Raw genomic sequence first — 25,019 nt, forward strand, 5'->3', positions numbered from 1 at the left:
CCTGTGTGTGAGAAGATGAGTTCACACATGTTGCCACATATTGATGCACAAATCCATGCGAAGCTCACAACACTATATTCATTATATGTAATAACGAAGGCATACCAAGTTTCAAGATAATGCGGTAAATTTTAAAAGGAACAGAATTAAAGGCAGACAGTTCAGAAACCGCCATCTACTGTCAGTTCAGTTTGGAAAATTTTGGAAAACAAAATTTAAGAGCTATCAGGCTATCAGGCTATTTTATAGAACATAAATAAAGTACAGAAATACTTATAGAAAAATTGGGATCGTTGTTAGTCTTCAACTGACAACAATATAAATACACTATGGCCATTAAAAATGCTACACCAAGAAGAAATGCAGATGATAAACGGGTATTTATTGGACAAATATATTATACTAGAACTGACATGTGATTACATTTTCACGCAATTTGGGTGCATAGATCCTGAGAAATCAGTACGCAGAACAACCACCTCTGGCCGTAATAACGGCCTTGATACGCCTGGGCATTGAGTCAAACAGAGCTTCGATGGCGTTTACAGGTACAGCTACCCATGCAGCTTCAACACGATACCACAGTTTATCAAGAGTAGTGACTGGCGTACTGTGACGAGCCAGTTGCACGGCCACCATTGACCAGATGTTTTCAGTTGGTGAGAGACCTGGAGAATGTGCTGGCCAGGGCAGCAGTCGAACATTTTATGTATCCACAAAGGGCCGTACAGGACCTGTAACATTATCCTGCATTATCCTGCTGAAATGTAGGGTTTCGCAGGGATCGAATGAAGGGTAGAGCCACGGGTCGTAACACATCTGAAATGTAACGTCCACTGTTCAAAGTGCCGTCAGTGCGAACAAGAGGTGACCGAGACGTGTAACCAATGGCACCCCATACCATCACGCCGGGTGATACGCCAGTATGGCGATGACGAATACACGCTTCCAATGTGCGTTAACCGCGATGTCGCCAAACACGGATGCGACCATGATGACGCTGTAAACAGTACATGGATTCATTCGAAAAAATGACGTTTTGCCATTCATGCACCCAGGTTCGTCGTTGAGTTTACCATCGCAGGCGCTCCTGTCTGTGATGCAGCGTCAAGGGTAACCGCAGCCATGGTCTCCGAGCTGATAGTCCATGTTGCTGCAAACGTCGTCGAACCGTTCGTGCAGATTGTTGTTGTCTTGCAAACGTCCCCATCTGTTGACTCAGGGATTGAGCCTGGCTGCACGATCCGTTACAGCCATGCGGATAAGATGCCTCTCATCTCGACTGCTAGTGATACGAGGCCGTTGGGTTCCAGCACGGCGTTCCGTATTACCCTCCTGAACCCACCGTTTCCATATTCTGCTAACAGTCATTGGATCTCGACCAACGCGAGCAGCAATGTCGCGATACGATAAACCGCAATCGCGATAGGCTACAATCCGACCTTTATCAAAGTCGGAAACGTGATGGTACGCCTTGCTCCTCCTTACACGAGGCATCACAACAACGTTTCACCAGGAAACACCGGTCACCTGCTGTTTGTGTATGAGAAATCGGTTGTAAACTTTCCCCATGTCAGCACGTTGTAGGTGTCGCCACCGGCGCCAACATTTTGTGAATGCTCTGAGAAGCTAATCATTTGTCTTCCTTTCGGTTAAATTTCGCGTCTGTAGCACGTCATCTTCGTGGTGTAGCAGTTTTAATGGCCAATAGTGTAATTTTGTAGTCATGAATGGTGCTGGTTGGGCACTGCTACCAACACTCCAAACAGTTTTGGAACAAAATGTTCCCTTCGCCGCCCGCCGGAGCGTATATAAATAACGAGGTGTCTGCCTCTTGCGAACTGGCAGCTTCCCCTCTGCGTGGAAACACGCGAAGGTAGTTGCCATTCCTAAACCTGGTAAGCATACTAGACTCGCGCACATTTGTAGGCTGACAAGCCTACTGCCAGCTCTTTCTAAGGTTTTCGAAAGGCTGTGTAGACAAGTGAAGGATGAGCGCCTCCTTCCGAATGAGCACTTCGGTTTCCGGAGGGGGCACTCAACCCAACAACAACGACATAGGTTGGTTGAGCAGCCAATGGGAGCGTTGGACCGTAGGGAGTACCTAGGGGAGGTACTTTTCGACGTGTCCAAGGCATTCGGCAGCGTGTGGCATAACGGCCTCCCGTACAAGCTTCTTGTAGTGGGGGTACCGGTGTCAAACGTCCGCCTGCTCGAAACCTACCTAAATGACCGCACTTTTCACGTTCCAGCACACGGAATTGTACAGAAAGACGAATACGGGCGAGAGTGCCGCAGGGGTCTGTTCTCAGCCCTCTGCTGCTGTGTACACTATACTGTATACGTCTGACATGCAGAAAACTCCAAGTGTCGGGTTGTTCTTTATGCAGACGACATAGCGCTCTTTGTGCGCAGTCTCAGCGCATATATAATGAGACGACGTGTGCAAAAAGTGTGCGATAACCTTGGATCTTAGGCGACTCAAGATGAATGCGCCTAAAAGCCAAGCCCTGGTCGTTACCAGGTAAAAGCTCCCTGAAGATTTAGTAACGCCTCGTATCACGGGAGGCCCCATCAGATGATCACGAACCAGCAAATGCCTTGGCGTGACCTGAGATCGGCACATGACCTGGGGACCTCGCATCCGCGAAGTAAGAGGGAGAGCGTTGGGTCGCCTACGCACGCTTTACCCAATTTTAAACCCAACAACGACGTTACGCACCCAATCTGGATTAACACTATATCTGGCACTTATTAGGTCCGTTATAGAGTAGGCTTCTATGGTAAGGGGCAATGCTGCCCACATCCGTATTGAAAAACTACAGAAAGTGCAGAACAAAACTCTCCGCCTTACTCTGCACTTACCCAACACTTCCCCACTAGGGAGCTTCATGAGCAGGCTGGTGCTCCCACGTTAAAGGACTTCATCGAACAGATCACTCGCCAGTTCTGTGAAGAGGCGCAGCAATCTGAAAACCCATTAATAGCCAGTCTGGTCAGACAGATACATTGGCGCCCAACCACAAGGTGACCGGACCTAATGCGTGAATAAAACTCATAATAAGAGAAATAGTGTAACAAAACCAGAATGAGACCTTGAGCAGACATATCAAAAAGAGAAGAATTTTAAAAAAACTGAACGAATAGAGCAGTTAAGTAGGAAAAGGACTAAAAGTGCGAGAGCTACAAAAGAAAAGAGATCCAGAGATCTCCTAACGTAAGTCAGTCAGTCAGTCAGCTGTTCGCGTCCGTTTAAGCCTAGGATGGCGTTAGTAATGGCTGACGTTATTGATTTTCGGTCGATTGATATGTTGCGTATATGTTGTGAAACTATGTAAAAGTTAACCTACTTGGATACACAATACACTCCTGGAAATTGAAATAAGAACACCGTGAATTCATTGTCCCAGGAAGGGGAAACTTTATTGACACATTCCTGGGGTCAGATACATCACATGATCACACTGACAGAACCACAGGCACATACACACAGGCAACAGAGCATGCACAATGTCGGCACTAGTGCAGTGTATATCCACCTTTCGCAGCAATGCAGGCTGCTATTCTCCCATGGAGACGATCGTAGAGATGCTGGATGTAGTCCTGTGGAACGGCTTGCCATGCCATTTCCACCTGGCGCCTCAGTTGGACCAGCGTTCGTGCTGGACGTGCAGACCGCGTGAGACGACGCTTCATCCAGTCCCAAACATGCTCAATGGGGGACAGATCCGGAGATCTTGCTGGCCAGGGTAGTTGACTTACACCTTCTAGAGCACGTTGGGTGGCACGGGATACATGCGGACGTGCATTGTCCTGTTGGAACAGCAAGTTCCCTTGCCGGTCTAGGAATGGTAGAACGATGGGTTCGATGACGGTTTGGATGTACCGTGCACTATTCAGTGTCCCCTCGACGATCACCAGTGGTGTACGGCCAGTGTAGGAGATCGCTCCCCACACCATGATGCCGGGTGTTGGCCCTGTGTGCCTCGGTCGTATGCAGTCCTGATTGTGGCGCTCACCTGCACGGCGCCAAACACGCATACGACCATCATTGGCACCAAGGCAGAAGCGACTCTCATCGCTGAAGACGACACGTCTCCATTCGTCCCTCCATTCACGCCTGTCGCGACACCACTGGAGGCGGGCTGCACGATGTTGGGGCGTGAGCGGAAGACGGCCTAACGGTGTGCGGGACCGTAGCCCAGCTTCATGGAGACGGTTGCGAATGGTCCTCGTCGATACCCCAGGAGCAACAGTGTCCCTAATTTGCTGGGAAGTGGCGGTGCGGCCCCCTACGGCACTGCGTAGGATCCTGCGGTCCGGTCCCAGGTCGACGGGCACGTGCACCTCCCGCCGACCACTGGCGACAACATCGATGTACTGTGGAGACCTCACGTCCCACGTGTTGAGCACTTCGGCGGTACGTCCACCCGGCCTCCCGCATGCCCACTATACGCCCTCGCCCAAAGTCCGTCAGCTGCACATACGGTTCACGTCCACGCTGTCGCGGCATGCTACCAGTGTTAAAGACTGCGATGGAGCTCCGTATGCCACGGCAAACTGGCTGACACTGACGGCGGCGGTGCACAAATGCTGCGCAGCTAGCGCCATTCGACGGCCAACACCGCGGTTCCTGGTGTGTCCGCTGTGCCGTGCGTGTGATCATTGCTTGTACAGCCCTCTCGCAGTGTCCGGAGCAAGTATGGTGGGTCTGACACACCGGTGTCAATGTGTTCTTTTTTCCATTTCCAGGAGTGTATATCTGGAAAACCCGTGTTTCATTCTCCAGATTCTATTTAGTATGCTGCCCGCTATATTATAGAAAACAGCGGTAAGTTATTGTCCACTTTTAAGGCAAGCAGTTAACTTTTCCTGAATGGGAACAAAGAGTAGAAATCGTTCTGAACTGTTTCCGGTGCTGAGAACAATAGAACAAGCTTTAATGATTTGCTTACTTATTCTTGTGCATGTGGAACAATGTTTCGTTAAACAACAACAGACTTTTATCGTCGTGGTTCCTGACCCCTTAGTATTATACTTAGACAATGAACAATATGTTCTCCATCGCTCTCTGGATGGCCGCGTAAACAGTTTTCAGACCATTGTAAAAAGCTATGGTATCCCAGACTCGCATAAGACTACCAAACATTTCAGTTTACAACCTAGAGAACAAAATACAATAATTATTACCCATCGCCCCATTCGCTGTCTTAAAAAGTCAAATTTATATGTGTACAAGTAGTGAAAAGCATTTTTCCTCTTTAAGAGATGAAAATAAAAGCCCACTGATGATGCTGAAAGTGCAGTGGAACTTGTCTGGGAAATAGAAGAAAAGATAAAATTATGTTTTGCTCAAGGTAGATCCCCTGCAAATACACTACTGGAAATTGAAATAAGAACACCGTGAATTCATTGTCCCAGGAAGGGGAAACTTTATTGACACATTCCTGGGGTCAGATACATCACATGATCACACTGACATAACCACAGGCACATAGACACAGGCAACAGAGCATGCACAATGTCGGCACTAGTACAGTGTATATCCACCTTTCGCAGCAATGCAGGCTGCTATTCTCCCATGGAGACGATCGTAGAGATGCTGTATGTAGTCCTGTGGAACGGCTTGCCATGCCATTTCCACCTGGCGCCTCAGTTGGACCAGCGTTCGTGCTGGACGTGCAGACCGCGTGAGACGACGCTTCATCCAGTCCCAAACATGCTCAATGGGGGACAGATCCGGAGATCTTGCTGGCCAGGGTAGTTGACTTACACCTTCTAGAGCACGTTGGGTGGCACGGGATACATGCGGACGTGCATTGTCCTGTTGGAACAGCAAGTTCCCTTGCCGGTCTAGGAATGGTAGAACGATGGGTTCGATGACGGTTTGGATGTACCGTGCACTATTCAGTGTCCCCTCGACGATCACCAGTGGTGTACGGCCAGTGTAGGAGATCGCTCCCCACACCATGATGCCGGGTGTTGGCCCTGTGTGCCTCGGTCGTATGCAGTCCTGATTGTGGCGCTCACCTGCACGGCGCCAAACACGCATACGACCATCATTGGCACCAAGGCAGAAGCGACTCTCATCGCTGAAGACGACACGTCTCCATTCGTCCCTCCATTCACGCCTGTCGCGACACCACTGGAAGCGGGCTGCACGATGTTGGGGCGTGAGCGGAAGACGGCCTAACGGTGTGCGGGACCGTAGCCCAGCTTCATGGAGACGGTTGCGAATGGTCCTCGCCGATACCCCAGGAGCAACAGTGTCCCTAATTTGCTGGGAAGTGGCGGTGCGGTCCCCTACGGCACTGCGTAGGATACTACGGTCTTGGCGTGCATCCGTGCGTCGCTGCGGTCCGGTCCCAGGTCGACGGGCACGTGCACCTTCCGCCGACCACTGGCGACAACATCTATGTAATGTGGAGACCTCACGCCCCACGTGTTGAGCAATTCGGCGGTACGTCCACCCGGCCTCCCGCATGCCCACTATACGCCCTCGCTCAAAGTCCGTCAACTGCACATACGGTTCACGTCCACGCTGTCGCGGCATGCTACCAGTGTTAAAGACTGCGATGGAGCTCCGTATGCCACGGCAAACTGGCTGACACTGACGGCGGCGGTGCACAAATGCTGCGCAGCCAGCGCCATTCGACGGCCAACACCGCGGTTCCTGGTGTGTCCGCTGTGCCGTGCGTGTGATCATTGCTTGTACAGCCCTCTCGCAGTGTCCGGAGCAAGTATGGTGGGTCTGACTTACCGGTGTCAATGTGTTCTTTTTTCCATTTCCAGGAGTGTACAAATCTATTAAATTGTTATCAGTATATGCATTTGTACATGGTACTCACCTTATTTAAACCTTGAGGATCCCACCCATAAAGAGTTTGAATGAGATTCAGGCAGAGATCCTGCGTAGGTTTGTCGTCCCCACAAGTCTTCTGCAACAGCGAGCAAGATTCTTTGGTCGTTGGCGGAACTCTGTATATGCGCGCTCTCTGGAGGAGGCTCTGTGGGCACAAATAAGGTAGCGCTACGTTTAATATTTACACATTTTAGGTTTTGACGACGTAATGTTTCATGTCAGAGTTGAACCATTATCTACGAGTCTATAACAATATGACGAAAACAGCGGCTGGACCACGATACTTACGCCAGCAATGCCTGACTGCACTCTGTCATTGAACTTCCAGGAAAGACGCGCGTTAGCAACTACAATTTGAACCTGCTATTGCAAGTTTCAACAATGTTGACTGTTAAAACTGGCGGATGAACTTCCGTGGTCGTGTTCTGCGCTGTTGCAATTGTATTCAGCCGTGCAATTCGAACACATATATTTCTGATACTTAATTGAATAGTGTTTGGAAGCAGACTTTAGTGATTTTATGAGCTGCACTTCGTGCCTTGGTATCGTCCCCCTGAATGGACTCGCTATTTAGCTGGTTCCATGAAATCAGATACGAAAACGTTCTGTGAAAGAAGGATGAAGATCGGGATGCTCAGTTACTAAAAACGTTTTGTGTTTAGAGAATGACAGAAGAGAACGTCCTGTGCACCTACAAAAACATTCAGTATACAATGCCAAGGTGAAAAGTTCTTGGCTTGACAAATTTGTCTATAAAGTGATAGTAATCATAAATTGTTTCATCGTGATCAATAACGTGGTCTGCGGAATAATTTTGTTTGTATGGCTATTTGAATTTGTCACGATTTGTTCTTATGAATAAATTGTCACAAAATTCTTTGTTTTGAATGGTTCCTCGCTAATGAAAATTGATCCAAAGTTGATGAAGATACAGGAGACTACTCCTTGATTTTCAATTGTTAAGGAATATGTGACTGAATTAAAACGTGTCTGCTCTTCTCGTGAAGATAAACCATGCGGATGACGACCCAACCTTGCACGGCTGCTACTATAGGTGAAACGCATTTATCGCGAATCTCTTGCCCAACGTAAAGTCCCGAGCGACTGGAAAAAAGCGCAGGTGACGCCTGTATATAAGGAGGGTAGAAGGACGGATCCTCAAAATTACAGACCAATATCCTTAACATCAGTTCGAATATAATGAATTTCCCTGAGACAGAGAAGTTGCTGTCCATGCATCAGCACGGCTTTAGAAAGCATCGCTCCTGCGAAACGCAACTCGCCCTTTTTTCACATGATATCTTGCGAACCATGGATGAAGGGTATCAGACGGATGCCATATTCCTTGACTTCCGGAAAGCGTTTGACTCGGTGCCCCACTGCAGACTCCTAACTAAGGCACGAGCATATGGGATTGGTTCCCAAGTATGTGAGTGGCTCGAAGACTTCTTAAGTAATAGAACCCAGTACGTTGTCCTCGATGGCGAGTGTTCATCGGAGGTGAGGGTATCATCTGGAGTGCCCCGGGGAAGTGTGGTAGGTCCGCTGTTGTTTTCTATCTACATAAATGATCTTTTGGATAGGGTGGATAGCAATGTGCGGCTGTTTGCTGATGATGCTGTGGTGTACGGGAAGGTCTCGTCGTTGAGTGACTGTAGGAGGATACAAGATGACTTGGACAGGATTTGTGTTTGGTGTAAAGAATGGCAGCTAACTCTAAATATAGATAAATGTAAATTAATGCAGGTGAATAGGGAAAAGAATCCCGTAATGTTTGAATACTCCATTAGTAGCGTAGCGCTTGACACAGTCACGTCGATTAAATATTTGGGCGTAACACTGCAGAGTGATATGAAGTGGGACAAGCATGTAATGGCAGTTGTGGGGAAGGCGGATAGTCGTCTTCTGTTCATTGGTAGAATTTTGGGAAGATGTGGTTCATCTGTAAAGCAGACCGCTTGTAAAACACTAATACGACCTATTCTTGAGTACTGCTCGAGCGTTTGGGATCCCTATCAAGTCGGATTGAGGGAGAACATAGAAGAAATTCAGAAGCGGGCTGCTAGATTTGTTACTGGTAGGTTTGATCATCACGCGAGTGTTACGGAAATGCTTCAGGAACTCGGGTGGGAGTCTCTGGAGGAAGGGAGGCGTTCTTTTCGTGAATCGTTACTGAGGAAATTTAGAGAACCAGCATTTGAGGCTAACTGCAGTACAATTTTACTGCCGCCAACTTATATTTCGCGGAAAGACCACAAAGATAAGATAAGAAAGATTAGGGCTCGTACAGAGGCATATAGGCAGTCATTTTTCCCTCGTTCTGTTTGGGAGTGGAACAGGGAGAGAAGATGCTAGTTGTGGTACTAGGTACCCTCCGCCACGCACCGTATGGTGGATTGCGGAATATGTATGTAGATTTAGATGTAAAACGCTGATGAAATGCTTAGGATGGTATTGTACGACGGGTGCTTAAAGCTAACGCCTTAGGAGTGTCACAAGAAAGGAAATCGTATACAGATTGTAAAGGATACCTGTTTACAACGTACCCGAGTGATGTAGGGGAAATCAAGACTATCAGTTTTATATGAGACACTTGGAATTTATCTAACCGGAAAACAATCTCAAACTGGCCTATAATAGCCATCTAAGCTATAGCACATGCATACTACGCGATATTTGGAATATATTTTCGCCTTCCTACGCCACTGGCTTAGGCGGTCACATTTTTTATTTTGTTGACATTAGAAATATAGTTTCCCATGACGAAAATGAAAGAAAAAAGACTTCTGTAAGTTGTGTGAAAACTAATTGCCTTTACAAGTCCACCTAAATCCAACCCTCACAAGCAAAGCAGTCTCTCACGAAGACGGCTAGAGAAACAAAACGACTGAATTGTTTTATGATGAATAATTCCAGGTAAGCTGCTCATAATGTTTCTTCTTAACTACAAGCTTATTTCGGCTATAGCGCCATTCTTAAGTAAAAATGTAGATGTTACATTTAGTGAGTCTACTTACTTTTATAAAAGTTTATAAAAGTTGCACATAAAGGGCAGTATACGTATATACTTAAATCTAGTTGGAATAGGTACCTATATTGCATCAGCGACTAAACTGTCGACTGTCTATTTGTTGCTACCTTGTTATATTCATGTAAGTTCCATTTTTATCTAATATTTATGTTAAATACTTTGGACGGCTAGTTTGACAGTTTATTCTCGTTTATGCTTTGTGTTTACAGGGTAATCTTCGCTATTCAGTGATGTTAGTTGCATTTCACTGATATTATAATTTTAATATTATTTGTATCTATGGTTTTTTATTTTTTATTTACTATATTTTTTATCCGTTATCATTTTCCAAAAGTCAGTAAAATTTTCTAAATAATTTTTACATTCGCGATCGATTTGTTCATTAAGGATATCGTTTGCATAGTTTTTTGTATGTATGTATATTTATGATTCTTCCAGGGTGTTCATGGTATGTCCTTTTGGTATTCTTTGTAGAACTTGCTAGCATTTTCGAGATGTTCTGCTGTGTGGTTTTGGTTTTCGAGATGCAGGTAAAAGCTTGACTGACTGCTGTCACAATTTCTTGTGTGTTCTTTGAATCTAGTGCTAAATTGTATATCGGTTAAAGGGCACGAAATATTAGCATTCACGAAAATGTTCTATACAAATAGAACTTATGTGATTATAGCAATTTGGCAACAAGCAGATAGTCGGCAGTTTACTCATTGATACAATATGGGCATATATTCCAATTAGATGTAAGTATGTATGTAAACTGACATTTATGTACATTTTTTATAAACGTAAGTAGACTCGACAAGTGTAACATCTACAGCAAGGGCGCCCATAGCGCCCCCCCCCCTCTCCCAACCCAGCTCACAGGGAAGGAAAAAAGTAATTGATATCAAGTGTTTTTCTTTTAAAAAATGATTTAAAAGTCTGTGTTACGCAGGTCTGTAACATGGTTGAAACTGGAAATTTATTAGGGCTACTTACAGGTCGCCTTTTGTCTTACAGAACATTAAAAATATTGCACTCTTCCCGCTTTGTCCCCAGCCCCCTCTTCTATAAACTATCGCAGGGGCGCTCTTGATCTACAGGTTTCCTTGAGAATGGCGCTGTAGCCGAAACAAGCTTTTAGTAGAGAAGAAACATTACTAACTAAATTATTAGCTGCTTACCTGGAGTTTTTCGTTATAAAAAGTCATATTATGACGTATTCTATGCTGCGGACCCGACCAAAAAATATTGATTTAATTGTTATTTGAAACAATTAAAATTCACAAAGCTATGAGGTAAAATTTCACAAACACCAGTTTTACAATTTGTAAGTGAAATAACAAGGTGCGTTTTATACTCAAGCGGATTTTATTGAAAAAAAGTAATGAGTTTCAGACGGTTAATTCTGATGAAGCTGGTGACGTAAGAGGGCGATAGGATGTTGAAAATATCGCTCGGCGCAAATACGCTACAGTAGGTGGCTTTTGCAGACCAATCTGAGGTTGTCTGCTAGCTTGGTAGATCACAAGTGTCCTATATCAACTTTTTCGTCTGGATGTCCCTACACCACTGTGGTACGTTGTAAATGATTATCATTTCCACCATATATTTTAAATGACGAAGTAACTACTAGAAAACTTAGCACACGAATTTCTCAGCAAATTATCCCATTTTAAAACAACTGCAACCGACTTCTTGCGCCGATTATGTACTGTGAGTGAGTCGTAGGTACACTATTCCAAGCCAGAACAATACCACAGTCAACGTATTTCGTAGAAGCAGGCTTGTGCCGATCTAGATATCGGTTCACTGTGGGAGGGCGGGGGGGAGGGGAAGAGCACAACTCGTTACAGTTTCCCTGGAATACATCTTGTCATCACCCCCATTTTTAACATGCCACATACCTATGATTTTTGTGATACTAGTGAAATATATAGCACGCCTTATAATAATAATAATTTGATTACAAAACTATCTAAAATATTTTAATGCAATAATAATATGTTAAGGTCAGTGCTCAATAAATAGCTTTAGCTTAACGTTTAATAAATTGCAATTGAGAAAAACCACAGTGCTTCAAAACCATTCGTCCCAAAATTTGAGAAATACAAGTGTCATACACTTGAGTTAGGTACTACATTAGAAGAAGCTCGCTCAACTCTGACAGCATCATAATTTACCGGAGACAAAGTCGAAAAGTACACTTATCGTTATTAGTATTTCATTTAGCACTAGGATTGTGAATTCAAGTATGCAGACTATTTCTATTCGGGTGTGGAATCTGTCTACATTATTTCTCTTTTTTCCGTTTTGGATGATCTTTCACTTTCTATGTTGCCTTACTCTGCTTCCTGTGGTTTGTCGATTCTGTCTATGGACTCAGGAAATCTGCCAGTTTCTTTGTTGGTAGCAGGTATGGTCGCTCTACCTGGCTGTAATGACAAGTCCATGCAAGTGGGAAAGCCATCGAGTAAGTGATTGGAAAGCATCCTGTGATAAACATAGCTTGTTATTTCTAGAAGTCTTTATCACTTTCAAGACAATACAGAAAAATGATTGTACAGGGTAAACGACTGTCTGCATGCATACGTTAAGCACGAATTTATCTGGCTTTATCATCATGTTCATTTTCCGGACTACACGCAGAAGATATTAAGTAAGATAAAGTGTATCTTAACAGAAAATTTATCTGTGATTCGCAATGCCTCTCTTATAGCTTCTGCCATTGAGGATCAATGAGTGTCCTTATGGCACTTCTGTGCTTCTTAAAGAAGTTCGTGACTTGGTCTTTTTTCATTTTCAACCAACAGCTATCGTTGTGCTTAAGCATTAGTTGGTCACAGAAATCTATAATTTTACGTTGTTCAGTCTTGCACTGAGCGATTCGTTATTTCACAATATTATCGAAAGCTGTTTTTTTTTTTAATACAATTTCCTTGTCTTTCTGGCACCGATTTTCGTTTTCATTCCTTCAGTAGTTTCATTTACTTCAATTTTTATTCTTAAATCTCTTCCTGCACTTCTTCTCTAACCTTAGAAATTTGTTGGTCAACACTTCTTTGCAATTGCCATTTTAGTTCCTCAATGGTTTGTTCCGTTTCATCCTTAAGACTGCCACATGTTTCTTAAAATCTTTTAGCCCAAGATTTAATTTGAGCTATTTCAATCCATTCTGCCCTGCTTTTAATTTTCTTGTAACATTACTATTCAGATAATTTATCGCATATATCAAACAAGTCAGTAAATTTGCTTACACACTAGAATAGAATTTAGTTTCCATTGTCATCCCTTGTTCCACATTCGCTATTACAGATTCATTTCCGTCATTTCTATATCAAAAAAGTCAAAATCATAATCTTTCTAGTTCATTTGAACTTTGTGGTCCATTTATGATATTATTATAATACTGTTGTAATAAGAGAAACAGTCTGTTGGTGAACTTCGTAGTGAAACAGAAGAAGTACTGAATAGCGTCAAACGTGAAATCTATGATTTTACCCCAATTAGAAACCTCTGAAGCTGATGAAAAAAATATATACGTATCCTATATCCCAGAGAGAGATGGGAAGTTAGAGGACGAACTAGAACAACTGAAGAAGGTATGGGAAAATATATTTCAGCTAGATGAAGGAGACATAATAAACAAATACAGCATGATGAAATAAATATAGGGGCTTTGGTTTAGATAAGACCCATGAAAAATCCAAAGAGATAAATTCAGAGATTTACGTCACCAGCTTCGTCAGAATTAACGGTCTGAAACTCGTTACTTTTTTTCAAGAAAATCCGTAAAACTGATGTTTGTGAAAGTTTACCTCAGAGCTTTGTGAATTTTAACAGTCTAAAATTAACACTTAAATCAATATTTTTTGGTCATAATATGACTTTTTATAATGAAAAATTCCAGGTAAGTAGCTAATAATTTTCTGAAGCTGCTCTCAGCTGTGACCAGAGCAAGCAACGCCATCCGCATAGCACGCCCTCTGCCCTGTGGTGTCACTGGGCGGTGATGCCGCTGCTAGTGGGCGAGACTGCACGCCACGAGCTGGTGCCGCCGAATAGGTCATCTTCCACAAGGCCACTCGCCAGTGCCCAAGGGGTGATGGTGCGACCACATCCTGACAGCATAGACCTAACGCTGTTAAGTAATGTAGCGTCGACTCCCACGGGCGTTACAGTACATGGGATGATACTATTGCATACTGTGGTGATTAGACGGGAGCATAGTGGAACGAGACGCATTGCTAAGGATGTGGAATCAGCCAGACGAGTGTCATTTGCATCTTACATCGACATACCCAGCGACCATGAATCACAAATGTATGGTGCAGTATCACAGGACATTCCACTCTGAGATCTTCCTTCATCTGAAGGCTGTTAAAAGGAAGTATATATGTGTATGCATACACTGACCCCCTCCTTATTGGTCCAGTCCTTATGCTCTTAGAACCATTGCGAGTATCAATGGTACACAGTGCGCTGGTCGTTAGGAAAAAAAGAGACCACTCCATCCAGTCGCAGTGCCACTGTGAAGTGTGAGAGTGCACGCACTGCAGTCCTGTTAGATGTGGTTCCAATTGTACCTGCTGTTTGGCATGAGTCCCTTTCTGCCTGTTGTTCAGTGTAGCCATCATCTGCTGTGTAGTTGACAGTGGTCGAACACCTCCTCTCCTTTTGGCACAGAGCCTGTAGTTCAGAGTGCTATCCATGCATGTAAAATTGAGCTGTGAACAATATCAAACTCTTGGTCTACACTCATCACACTTCGTCTTTCTTCCAGTTTCCCGATGATTCTTCCCCATGTGAAGTCATCCCTATATTGGTTCAAATGGCTCTGAGCACTATGGGACTTAACTGCTGAGGTCATCAGTCCCCTAGAACTTAGAACTACTTAAACCTAACTAACCTAAGGACATCACACACATCCGTGACCGAGGCAGGATTCGAACCTGCGACCGTAGCGGTCGCGCGGTTCCAGACTGTAGCGCCTAGAACCGCTCGCCCACAGCGGCCGGCTCATCCTTATATTGCCCCAGACCATGTTGTAATTAAGAACACCACCAAAGTGCTGGTTGATTGACACATGTTGTCTTTTGCCAGTACTTCAACTGCCTCGTTTTGTGGGACCAGCCCCATTTGTCACTGTGTCTTACTGACCTCACACCACGTGACATCCAGCTTTCTGTGCATGGCTGGGAGTCATAAGACATGTTTTCGCATTTTCATTCATTTCCAACAAGTAGTTAATATATTATGCTTCTTTATCTCTCTCGCCCTCAAGTTTTGCAGAGCAGTTTATTTTGGTTTCACATCTTCCGTTTTAATTAATTATATTGAGCTTGAGGTGTGTGGGTGAGGGATATAAAAGGTGGGAGCGAGAGTTACTGAATAAGTATTTAGGGGATTACCTGCAATATCTGAAAAGCCAGTAAGATGGACTTGAAATAATTTGAAACAGCCATAATATTACTAAATGTGTATTGAAACTTAATTTTTAAAAATCACTCAGAGGAACAAAGACTGGTGCACTGATAAAGATGTGAAGTGAAAGAACTCAAAGAACTGAAAACGTTACTAGTGAGTGTACGTTGCTCCAAATTGTGAAATACCGTATCCACTGAGATTAAACTGAAAACCTTTTTTGTATAATTCCTTTACTTAATATTCAACAGCAAAACCCCTTTCGCTAATACACTGAAGCGCCAAAGAAACTGGCATAGGCATGCGTATTCAAATACAGAGATATGTGAACAGGCAGAATTCGGTGCTGCAGCTGGCAACTCCTATATAAGAGAACAAGTTGAAACGTCCCCTTAGAACATTTATACACGACTGTGCTTGTTCGTCCCAGTTCCAAATAGTATTTTTTCCAGTGAGAGAACAAAGTTTTGGTGTAACAAGAATTTGCATATTCAGAAAACGACGGTAAAAATTTACGAGACCTAGAAAACTGCGGACTTGTTTTTTTGTGGATGGAACTGGAATGGCTCTGATTGCTTCTAACTTTTCAGGATCCGGCTGGATGCCTTCAGAAGAAATAATATGTCCCAAAAACTTCACCTTTGACCTACCGAATTCAGACTTTTCCAAGTTAACTGTAATTCCAGATTCTGCAAAAATACGTAACACGCTGTTGAGGATGCGATTGTGTTGTTCCCATGAGGCTTCTGCTATCAGAATATCGTCCACATATAAGGTGATGTGACGTTTTGAGAACTCAGGTAATATGCAATTTAGCCCGCGAATGAATGCTGCTGAAGAAATGTTCAAACCAAAAGGAAGTTTCCGAAACTGATAACAAACGCCGAAACAAAGGAAAGCTGTGTATTTTCTACATTCTGGATGAAGTTCGATCTGATAAAAGCTGGATCTGAGATCAATGGAAGACAACACTTTTACACCATTAAAATTTTGAAGAAGTTCTTCCATCGTCTGCGGCCTATCTGTTTCAGGAATGATGATAGTATTAATTTGTCTCGAATCTAAGACAAGCCTGATCGATCCATTTTTTTTCTCAACAACATGTAATGGGTTGTTGTATGAGCTTACTGCAGGCTCAATAATGCCCTCGTCAAGCATAGATTGTATTTCTGTTCTAACACGGTCCCTATAATGTGCTGGAATTATGTATGGTCTAACACAAAATTTAGTATGCTCACGAACACGAAATTGGTATTGAAATCCCTTGATTGTTCCTGTTTTGTGAGTAAAAACTGTGGAATGTGCTTGTAAAATCTCAAAAAGTTCCTGCCTATCAGTGTCATTACAGTTCTCAATTGTTTGAATTTTATTCTGAATTAACTCATTAATTTCTAATATGCCGTCGATATCATCCCTGTCAGTACTTGCAGAGTGATTGTTAGTGTCTAGTTCCATAGAAAATTCCGAACTGTTGTCTAACAGGAGGTAAAGCCGATTAATTTCTTCGTGATGGTTTGAGAGCCAATCTTCAAATTTCAAAGCTACTGACTTACCTTCTTGCTCTAAACTTATTTCAGCATCGTGAAAGCTTAAGACTGCTTTGTATTCATTCAAAAAGTCTACTCCCAGTATAATTTCCATCGACAATAATGGAACAATAAGGAAGTTCATAGAGAAGCTGTGGCTTTGACAAAACAATTCTAAGTTGGTTTGTTGGCGTACATCTACACTTTTTCCAAAGATTGCACCTTGTAATTTAATCTTACGTAACGGAAGTGTGGGTCAATCGTACGATTTGTTGCACTTGCTAAAAGCTGTTTCACTAATTACTGAAATGGGAATGCCAGAGTCAAGTACTGCCGTAAATTTTACGTCATTTACTGTAATGTGAATCACAGGATATGCAATGTTGTTATGTTTTACGTCATGTTCCTGGAGTAAGATGTCTCTAATGTCTTCCATTCTTACGTAATTACTAGCTACGGCAGCTGCGTCGTCAGTTTCATACGTACGTTTTGTGGCTGCCAGCGGTATGAGTCATTGTCTATTGTCTCTCTGTTGGCGCGCGTCGTTATTGGGATTTGGAGACCTAACTTCTACAAATTCACTGTGACGAGAGGGCTCTGCTCTGTTTGAATCCCACCAGTTCTGATGCAATTCAGGTCTGTCGTTACGATCATATCGTCTGTCGTCATGTCGGTAGATTCCATAGTTTCTTTCTTGTCGGTCATGTGGTGGAGAATTTCTCCCTGAGTCATAACTGTGCGCTGGACCGTTGCGTCTAAAGTTATTCTGTCTCCCTTGATAATAATTATTTTGGTTCCCATATTGTCTGTTTCTCTGATTGTCTCTGTGATAGTCATTACCGCGGAGAGGTGATCTTTCCATGTAATTATTACTACTCTGCCAACGGTTATCATACGGGTGGTGTCTGTTTTGGTCACGATTTACGTTGTAAGAATAGCCTTGTCGTGTCCATTTATTATTTCTGTCATCGCGGAATTGTGACAGATGTGACCTGTAATTGTTGTACTCCTGTTTTCGCGTTCCGCGATTGTCAGTGTCAATTTCCAGTTCTTGTAACAGTCCCTGAAAAGCTTCAATGTCGTCTTTGCAACGTCCTGCTAAAATAATATGTCGTAAATGTTCAGGCAGTTTGATTAAGCAAATGCGGATGAGTTCTGAGGGGCTGTATGGGTTTGAAAGATACTGATTCTTATGCAACATGTCTTCAAAATATTTCATAAGACTGGAAAATTCAGATTGTTCGAAACTTTTCATCATTATGATGCCATGTTTTACTCGGTCTTGTGTAGCTTGAGACCAATACGCTGAGAGGAAGGCATGATAAAATTCTCCTTCACTGTGACAATCGTGAATGACCGATCGCATTCTTACAGCTGGTTCATTCTCCAAGTAGCCACACATAAATTCTAATCTGTGTTCTAATGACCAGTTGGGAGGAAAACAATGAGAGAATTGATGGAGCCACGCTTGTGGATGAATGTCGTTGGCAGAATTCTTAAACGTTTTGAATTTACGTGTAGTAACGTACAGCTTATAGTCAAAATCATCATATCGGCGAGTCGCATGTCGGTCATTGTTACGTCGTGTCGGCGGTTCCATCTCAAAATTCGGTGCACATTGCCAATTTCTTTCATAACTTCCGAAATGACCTGTGTTATTATTTTGTGGCTGTTCCGTATTTCTATGTCCCTCTTCCCATATTGGGGCGCAAGTGTCCTCTGAAATACGTAATTCTTGTATTACCTGTGTCAGCTGATCTTGTACTTCCCGGATTTCTCTTTGGTGTTGCGTATTAATTTGATTCTGATTTTGTTTGAATTTCCTAATTTGTTCGCACTCTTCTGTGTCTTCTGGTTTTGTGTAATTCAGATTATCATCTACCTTCGTAGATAAATTATTTAGCTGATCTGAAAGTTCAACTACTTTATCTGATAATGAACTAATTTCTTCCATGTGTCTTTCTGAACCATTTTTCAGAGTATCTACTGTGTCCTTTAAGTTTTCTTGAGTTTTTGAAAGTTGCGTAACCACATCGGTAGATGCAACTGAGTCAATTTTAGCTTTCAAGGTCTCATGACTTTCATGAACAATAGTTTGCAGTTCTTTTATGGCTGCTTCGTGATTCTGTAATGCATTTTCATGCCGCGAAAAAATAGGTTGAAAATGCTCACAAATTTGTGTTTTTACGTCATTACAGACATTTCGATTCAATGTTATGTAACTCAGTAGTTAAATCTTCACGTGTTTGTTCAAGTTTATGTTCCACTGAGTCTAACTTTTGAAGCTTTTGTTCCATTGTGTCTAACTGTTGCTGTGTTTGCCTCTGGTGTTGTTCCATTGTGTCTAACTGTTGCTGTGTTTGTCTCTGGTGTTGTTCCATTGTGTCTAACTTCTGAAGCTTTTGCTGTGTTTGTCTCTGATTGTGTTCCATTGTGTCTAACTTTTGAAGATTTTGTCCCATTTGTTGCATTAATTGTAATAACAATGCATTAGTGTCTGGAATCTGTTCCTCTACGCTTTTCGGCAGTGGATTTGCACCAGCAACATTCACATTTTGACAAGCAGAAAATGTGTCTTGACTCATTTGAGAAAACGGTGAGAACCCAAAACCTGAGTCTACATTATTTGCAATATTGTGTTCTGTCATTCCCAATTCCTGAGGCGAGCTGTTGCCGACCGATCGATCGATAATGCTTCCCTGTTTACTACCTGTTTCACTGTCTACACCATTATTTGACGCCCGCTCCATTTCCCTATGCACAGTTACCAAATTACTACTTTGAATATTAGTTAATTCATTACATGGTGGCGTTAACACACTGCTTTCGTCTTCACTGTCATTTCTCAGTTTACTTTGGAGCCTAGTGTTACGTTTTTCACACGCCATTATTGTCACAATATTTCACACGACAACACAGAAAAACACAATTTGAAGAGCAAAAATAGGGGAACACATTAACATAGCACTGAAAATAATATCTAGTTAATTGCAAGCGTAGCTTCGAAATACTTAGTGCAAATCTACATGCATGCCACAACTGTTTTACTGTACAACAATGAAAGGCTGCAACTACAAAGGAGATTCTCTCTACAATTACGCGCTAGCAATAAACAATAGCTACACTAATTACACAAACTACAAGAAAAAAATCAGAAGTTTCCAGTGAGGTATCCTAGGCTAAGGGTCGACATATGAAACGTCCCCTTAGAACACACGACTGTGCTTAAACTGACACACAATATTTTTTTTAGCGCAACGTAATCTGACTTTCAGAAATCCCTACAAAGGAATGGCCCTGACTAACATTAACCTATACGTTTCACAAATCACTTACCTCACCAAAAATCTTCGTTACTCGAACTACTGCAATACAGCGAGCGCCACTACTGCCAGCTAAATAAAAGATTCAAACTTTGGGACAGATATTTACACTTATTTCAAAACGTGCTGAATGAAATGCCTCATGATTCCACTGCTTTACCACCTACTCTTGTACTGAAGAATGAAGAACCACCGAACAGAATCAGAGAGCTTGTACCTTTCCCGAATACACGTAAACTTCGACACAAAGACATAATTGATTTGGCTCTTAAAAATATAAAATCTGCAGCAGACAATAGGAGAAAACCACACGGTAAAGCAAATGCAAAGAAATTATATTGTAAAACCGTTTATTGAAAAATAATCTGCTTTTTAACTTTGTCTTTGCCATAAAACGTTTCGCTTCACATTTCTAGTATGCATTGTCACACTTAGAAACTGTTATCATGCAACTATGTTTTGAAGTTAACTATCCAGTCTAGAACCTAGGGTACATATTTAGACAGTAATTACCACTGCATTGTGATAGTGAACAGAGGACACAGTGTTACTGTGTGTGCACATTCTTGCTTGTTAGTTGCATGATCGCGTAACGACTATGAGGCTCACATACTTGGAATATATACCGGCACTGCTAATGAGATTTTCATGCAACATTTTGGTTTGCTTGAGAGTGGATTCTGGATTTGAGGTGCTTTCTGTGAAATGCCAGATGACACAGTGGTTGGTTTATGTGACAGCTACACGATTATATCACGACACTACTAATGAGTGACAATTTACAATGTTGCTTTTGCGGTGTTTCTGTTTCATATCTGCACAGTTTTTCTGAATTATTCTGGAATGTAAAACATGTTTCAGTAGTAACTTTTGTCGTATAGCTACAATGAGACAGCCTTTTCCGTAGCACAACAATACGTTACAGCACAGTAATTTCTTCATCACAATAATAAGCGTAATAACTAAGATATCTATATGCAAAGCATTTCACTTTTGTTTATCATGAGGTAAGTACATTGACTTCTGCAGAACTTAGCTTTCGGAGGACAATAACTACGACACTTCCACAGAGATTATCTTACAACAAGATGCACATTTAGCGCTACAGGACACGCATTTGAGTGCTTAATTTTGTACTTAAACCATTTATTTTTCAAGATTTTTGAAATACAAAGAAAGTTTTCTGTGATACATTTCATTCCATTGCTGTAATCTGTAACACCTGAGGGTATAATTACATTAATCCTCAGGGGAGTACACGCTTACTTTGTGTATCATGTGTTTGGCAAGTACAAGGAGCCCTAGCTAATATGGTATTTGCTTATACAACTTTACACATCGGTACCATATTCCTCTAAAACAAATTACACAGCTATCTGATCATTTAACTGAGAGAGACAAATTTTTTTACACCGGCAGTGACAGCTGTTTACGTAATTACACTGTTGGATAACTTCACACTTACGAAATTGTATTTTGTCTGTACTTTGTGAACTGTTCATATTTTTTCAGACCCATTGTGATATTATGAGAGCTCTGAATGATATATTTGGTATGGGATCACAATTTTTAAAGTACGTTTGAGGCAGATGACACTTTTGACATGAGCAGAGAATTTTTTTTTAATTATTGGAGGAAGCTACGACGATTTTGAGAGTTGACTGAGGTGTTATGATATTATTACGATGACTATGTGTATTATGCTGTTGCGGTATGTTTATGGTCAATAAGCCGATGTTATATGAGGAATTTGATTATGCTACATATTTATTATGAGGAAATATTGAAGAAGTGCCGACGAATATGTGTATGTGTAATAAGGTAAGGAATAATGAGTAGTGGTTAGGGACTCTGACTTGTGATAAAGGATGTTGGAAACCAAGAATCGTACTTTAAGAGTTATGAAATGTGTGTAAATGCGTGAATGTATCACAATGCCGGCGAAAATTTTTTGGACACTGTTATATTCATAAGATTTTGTTTCTACACATTTGCAACGTAAATTCTCGACCGGTGAAATTTTTTTATATGAGACTGCCACTGTAGCGGAAACTGCTGTCATAAATATTTCAGTAAGAAAGGAAAGTGACCTTGACATAATGCGTTTTCGGCGCCCAGCTGAGAGGTAGTCGTCTGACAAAAGGAAGCCATTTGTGTGTGCGCGTTTCAGAGGCAGAGGTGGAGAAAAAAAAGAGACCATTAACCTCACTATTGACATTCCTTTGTAGAAAGCATCACAAATATGACACGCTCATTACTTGAAAACATATGATTACTCGTACTTTGTGCTAATTACTGAAATGCTTATGAATTGATGGGAAATATTCGTACATCTGCACACTTGATTATGACAAGTGTCTTTCTACGAGAGTTGAGAGCTACTGACTTACGAAATGCCACATAGCTATTGAATGGTGTTTTTATGCTTTGGTTTGCGTAATTGCTTATTTCATTTGATACCTGTTTTCCAGCTGTGTTGCAGCATTGGTTTTATAAAATAAACTTAAATGCATCTGCTAATGTGAACACTTTCTGTCAACAGATTTATTAAATAATTATTTTCTGATCCACATTCTTCGAAAAAGGAGCTCTTGGAATGGAGAGAACAATAAGAAGGGACTAATAACAGTAACTGCATCTATAATTTTCTTTTCAAGTGCATGGTAATATATTTTTTTTTACAATAAGTTGTTGTGGTGCACCACTTTAATTACATAGACACTAAGATGTGACATAGGTATTAGACATGGCCATTTTTACTGTAATTTTTTTCTGCTTGAGCTTTGTCATGTTTAGATATAAGTTATTGCATTTGCTGCTGCTGTTTGCCAGGCATAATGTTACTGAATTTGACTTTGTATTACGCTGTTAAGCCAGTTTTACTAGGGATTTATTTTTCTTGTTTGCTGCACAGTGCCTTATATTAGTTGTAATATTGCAATTGCTTTGCCAATTTCCATTTTTTTGTCATTGCTGTTTGTGTTAATTGTTTTATGCTGCTGCATTGCCTCGTCCCTTAGTTTAGCATCTGAGCTCAGCAGATTTAAGTTAGCTTAAGAAGGGGTAGCCTATAAGAGAATGAGTTGCGATGAATTTGAAGAAATGCACTGAGAGGTTATACGAGAAAAATACAGAAAGCATGCTTGGATAGGATTTTTTTGGTGGAAGCAAAGGTTGAAATAAGACGAAAGATCTATGGAATGAAGTTTTGGGATGGACTGCAGTATCAAATGTTACACTGAAAACGAACCCTGTCCTTTCCTTTTGTGTTATCCCACTATGTGTTTGTGTACCCTTGTGTAGTTGTTTTCTTCCTGTCCCTGTGTAGTTTCATAGAATTTTTTCTTCTAATACTAAGCTATATTCACTATGATGAGGAATACTGTTATCCTCAAATATAATTGGCATTAATAATATGTTATTTACCTTGTAAAGATGCTTAGACATTATTTATTCTGTTTTGTTTTAATGCTCATGTGTAAAGTTGATGTTTCAAAAGTTATTCTGATCTTTCATGTATGTACTCATGTCATAATTCCTGTAACGCTGATGTATATGTTATTTCGATTCTTTTGTAAAGCCTGTACTACAAATGTTATCTGTATTGTTATGTTCTTTAATGATGTATTTTGTACCCTTGTAATTGTATTCTCTTGTTATAATATTGTAATTGACACCAGTTCATCAATTTAAGTAACTTGTAAGTTACATTTCACTGCACACGTTTCTGTTGGTCACAGTAATGCACAATATGTGAGAAGTTGGGACTGTTGTGTTTGCATGTGTGTTAATAATTCAGCAAGGGACTGGATAACAGCATTGCTGGTTCTAAGGACAATTCCAAAAACTTTGTGAGTGCACAAGTGGTGATTATGGACTTGCTATATTAACTGCAAGACTCTTCAATGGTGATTGTGCACCCGCACAGTCACAACAGATGGCTGCTGGCCATCTCTACAAGGACTGCAGTGGGTCTGCATCTTCGATGACTCACCAATACCATTATTTCTACAAGGAGTACAGTGGGTCTACACCTTTGCTGACTCACCAATACCATTATTTCTACAAGGACTGCAGTGGGTCTGCACCTCTGGTGGCCCACCAATACCACAATCTCTACCAGGACTACAGTGAGTCTACTCTGTGATGACCTACCTACCAATATTCATCAACTTCGACTGACTCTGCTGTGGGTTTGCTCTGTTGTGGCCCATTACCTGTCAGCATGTCAAGAGTCAGCACTGTCTTTCTGTTGGAAGGACAACACTACTTCTTCAAGACTGCATGGACATCCACTACTTCCGTGTGCATTGTCTTTTACTGCTCAGACTTTGATAAAAGAAACGGCAGTTTTACTGTGATGAATGATCAGGACTGTCTTTATGGACTGTGAGAAAATTTTAGCTTTTGACCACCATTGTATTAATAAGTGTGTGCATTTGATATCTTTGTTATTGTAATTATGAAAAATTTTATCAAATCATTATTGGCCACTGGCCAAAACAATTTGTAAAAATTTTTGTGGGGAGCATGGGGGCTATGTAAGTAGGCTGTTTATGTTTTCTTATTGGCAACGTTACGTAGCACTCTATATGAAAATCACTGGCTGTGCTGTGTGCAGTCTGTGGCTAGTTTGCATTGTTGTCTGCCATTGTAGTGTTGGTCAGCGGCAGCTGGAAGTGAACAGCGCGTAGGGTTGCGCAGTTGGAGGTGAGCCGCCAGCAGTGGTGGATGTGGGGAGAGAGATGGCGGAGTTTTGAAATTGAACTGCTGTATATATTATGATTATTAAGGTAAATACAGTGTTTGTTCTCTATTAAAATCTTTCATTTGCTAACTATCCCTATCAGTAGTTAGTGACTTCCGTAGTTTGTATC

General features: G+C 41.9%; 1 protein-coding gene across 1 annotated transcript in view; it reads right to left on the reverse strand.

Annotated features, from left to right (window-relative positions):
* Nucleotides 1-25,019, reverse strand: part of LOC126183869 (lipase 1-like) — a 295,410-nt gene that overhangs the window by 122,830 nt on the left and 147,561 nt on the right. The window contains exon 5 of the mRNA XM_049926161.1: nt 6,849-7,007. Within this exon, the coding sequence (XP_049782118.1) occupies nt 6,849-7,007 (159 nt within the window). The remainder of the gene's footprint in view (nt 1-6,848; nt 7,008-25,019) is intronic.

The sequence above is a fragment of the Schistocerca cancellata genome, chromosome 4, assembly GCF_023864275.1.
Source record: "Schistocerca cancellata isolate TAMUIC-IGC-003103 chromosome 4, iqSchCanc2.1, whole genome shotgun sequence".
Lineage (NCBI taxonomy): Eukaryota > Metazoa > Arthropoda > Insecta > Orthoptera > Acrididae > Schistocerca > Schistocerca cancellata.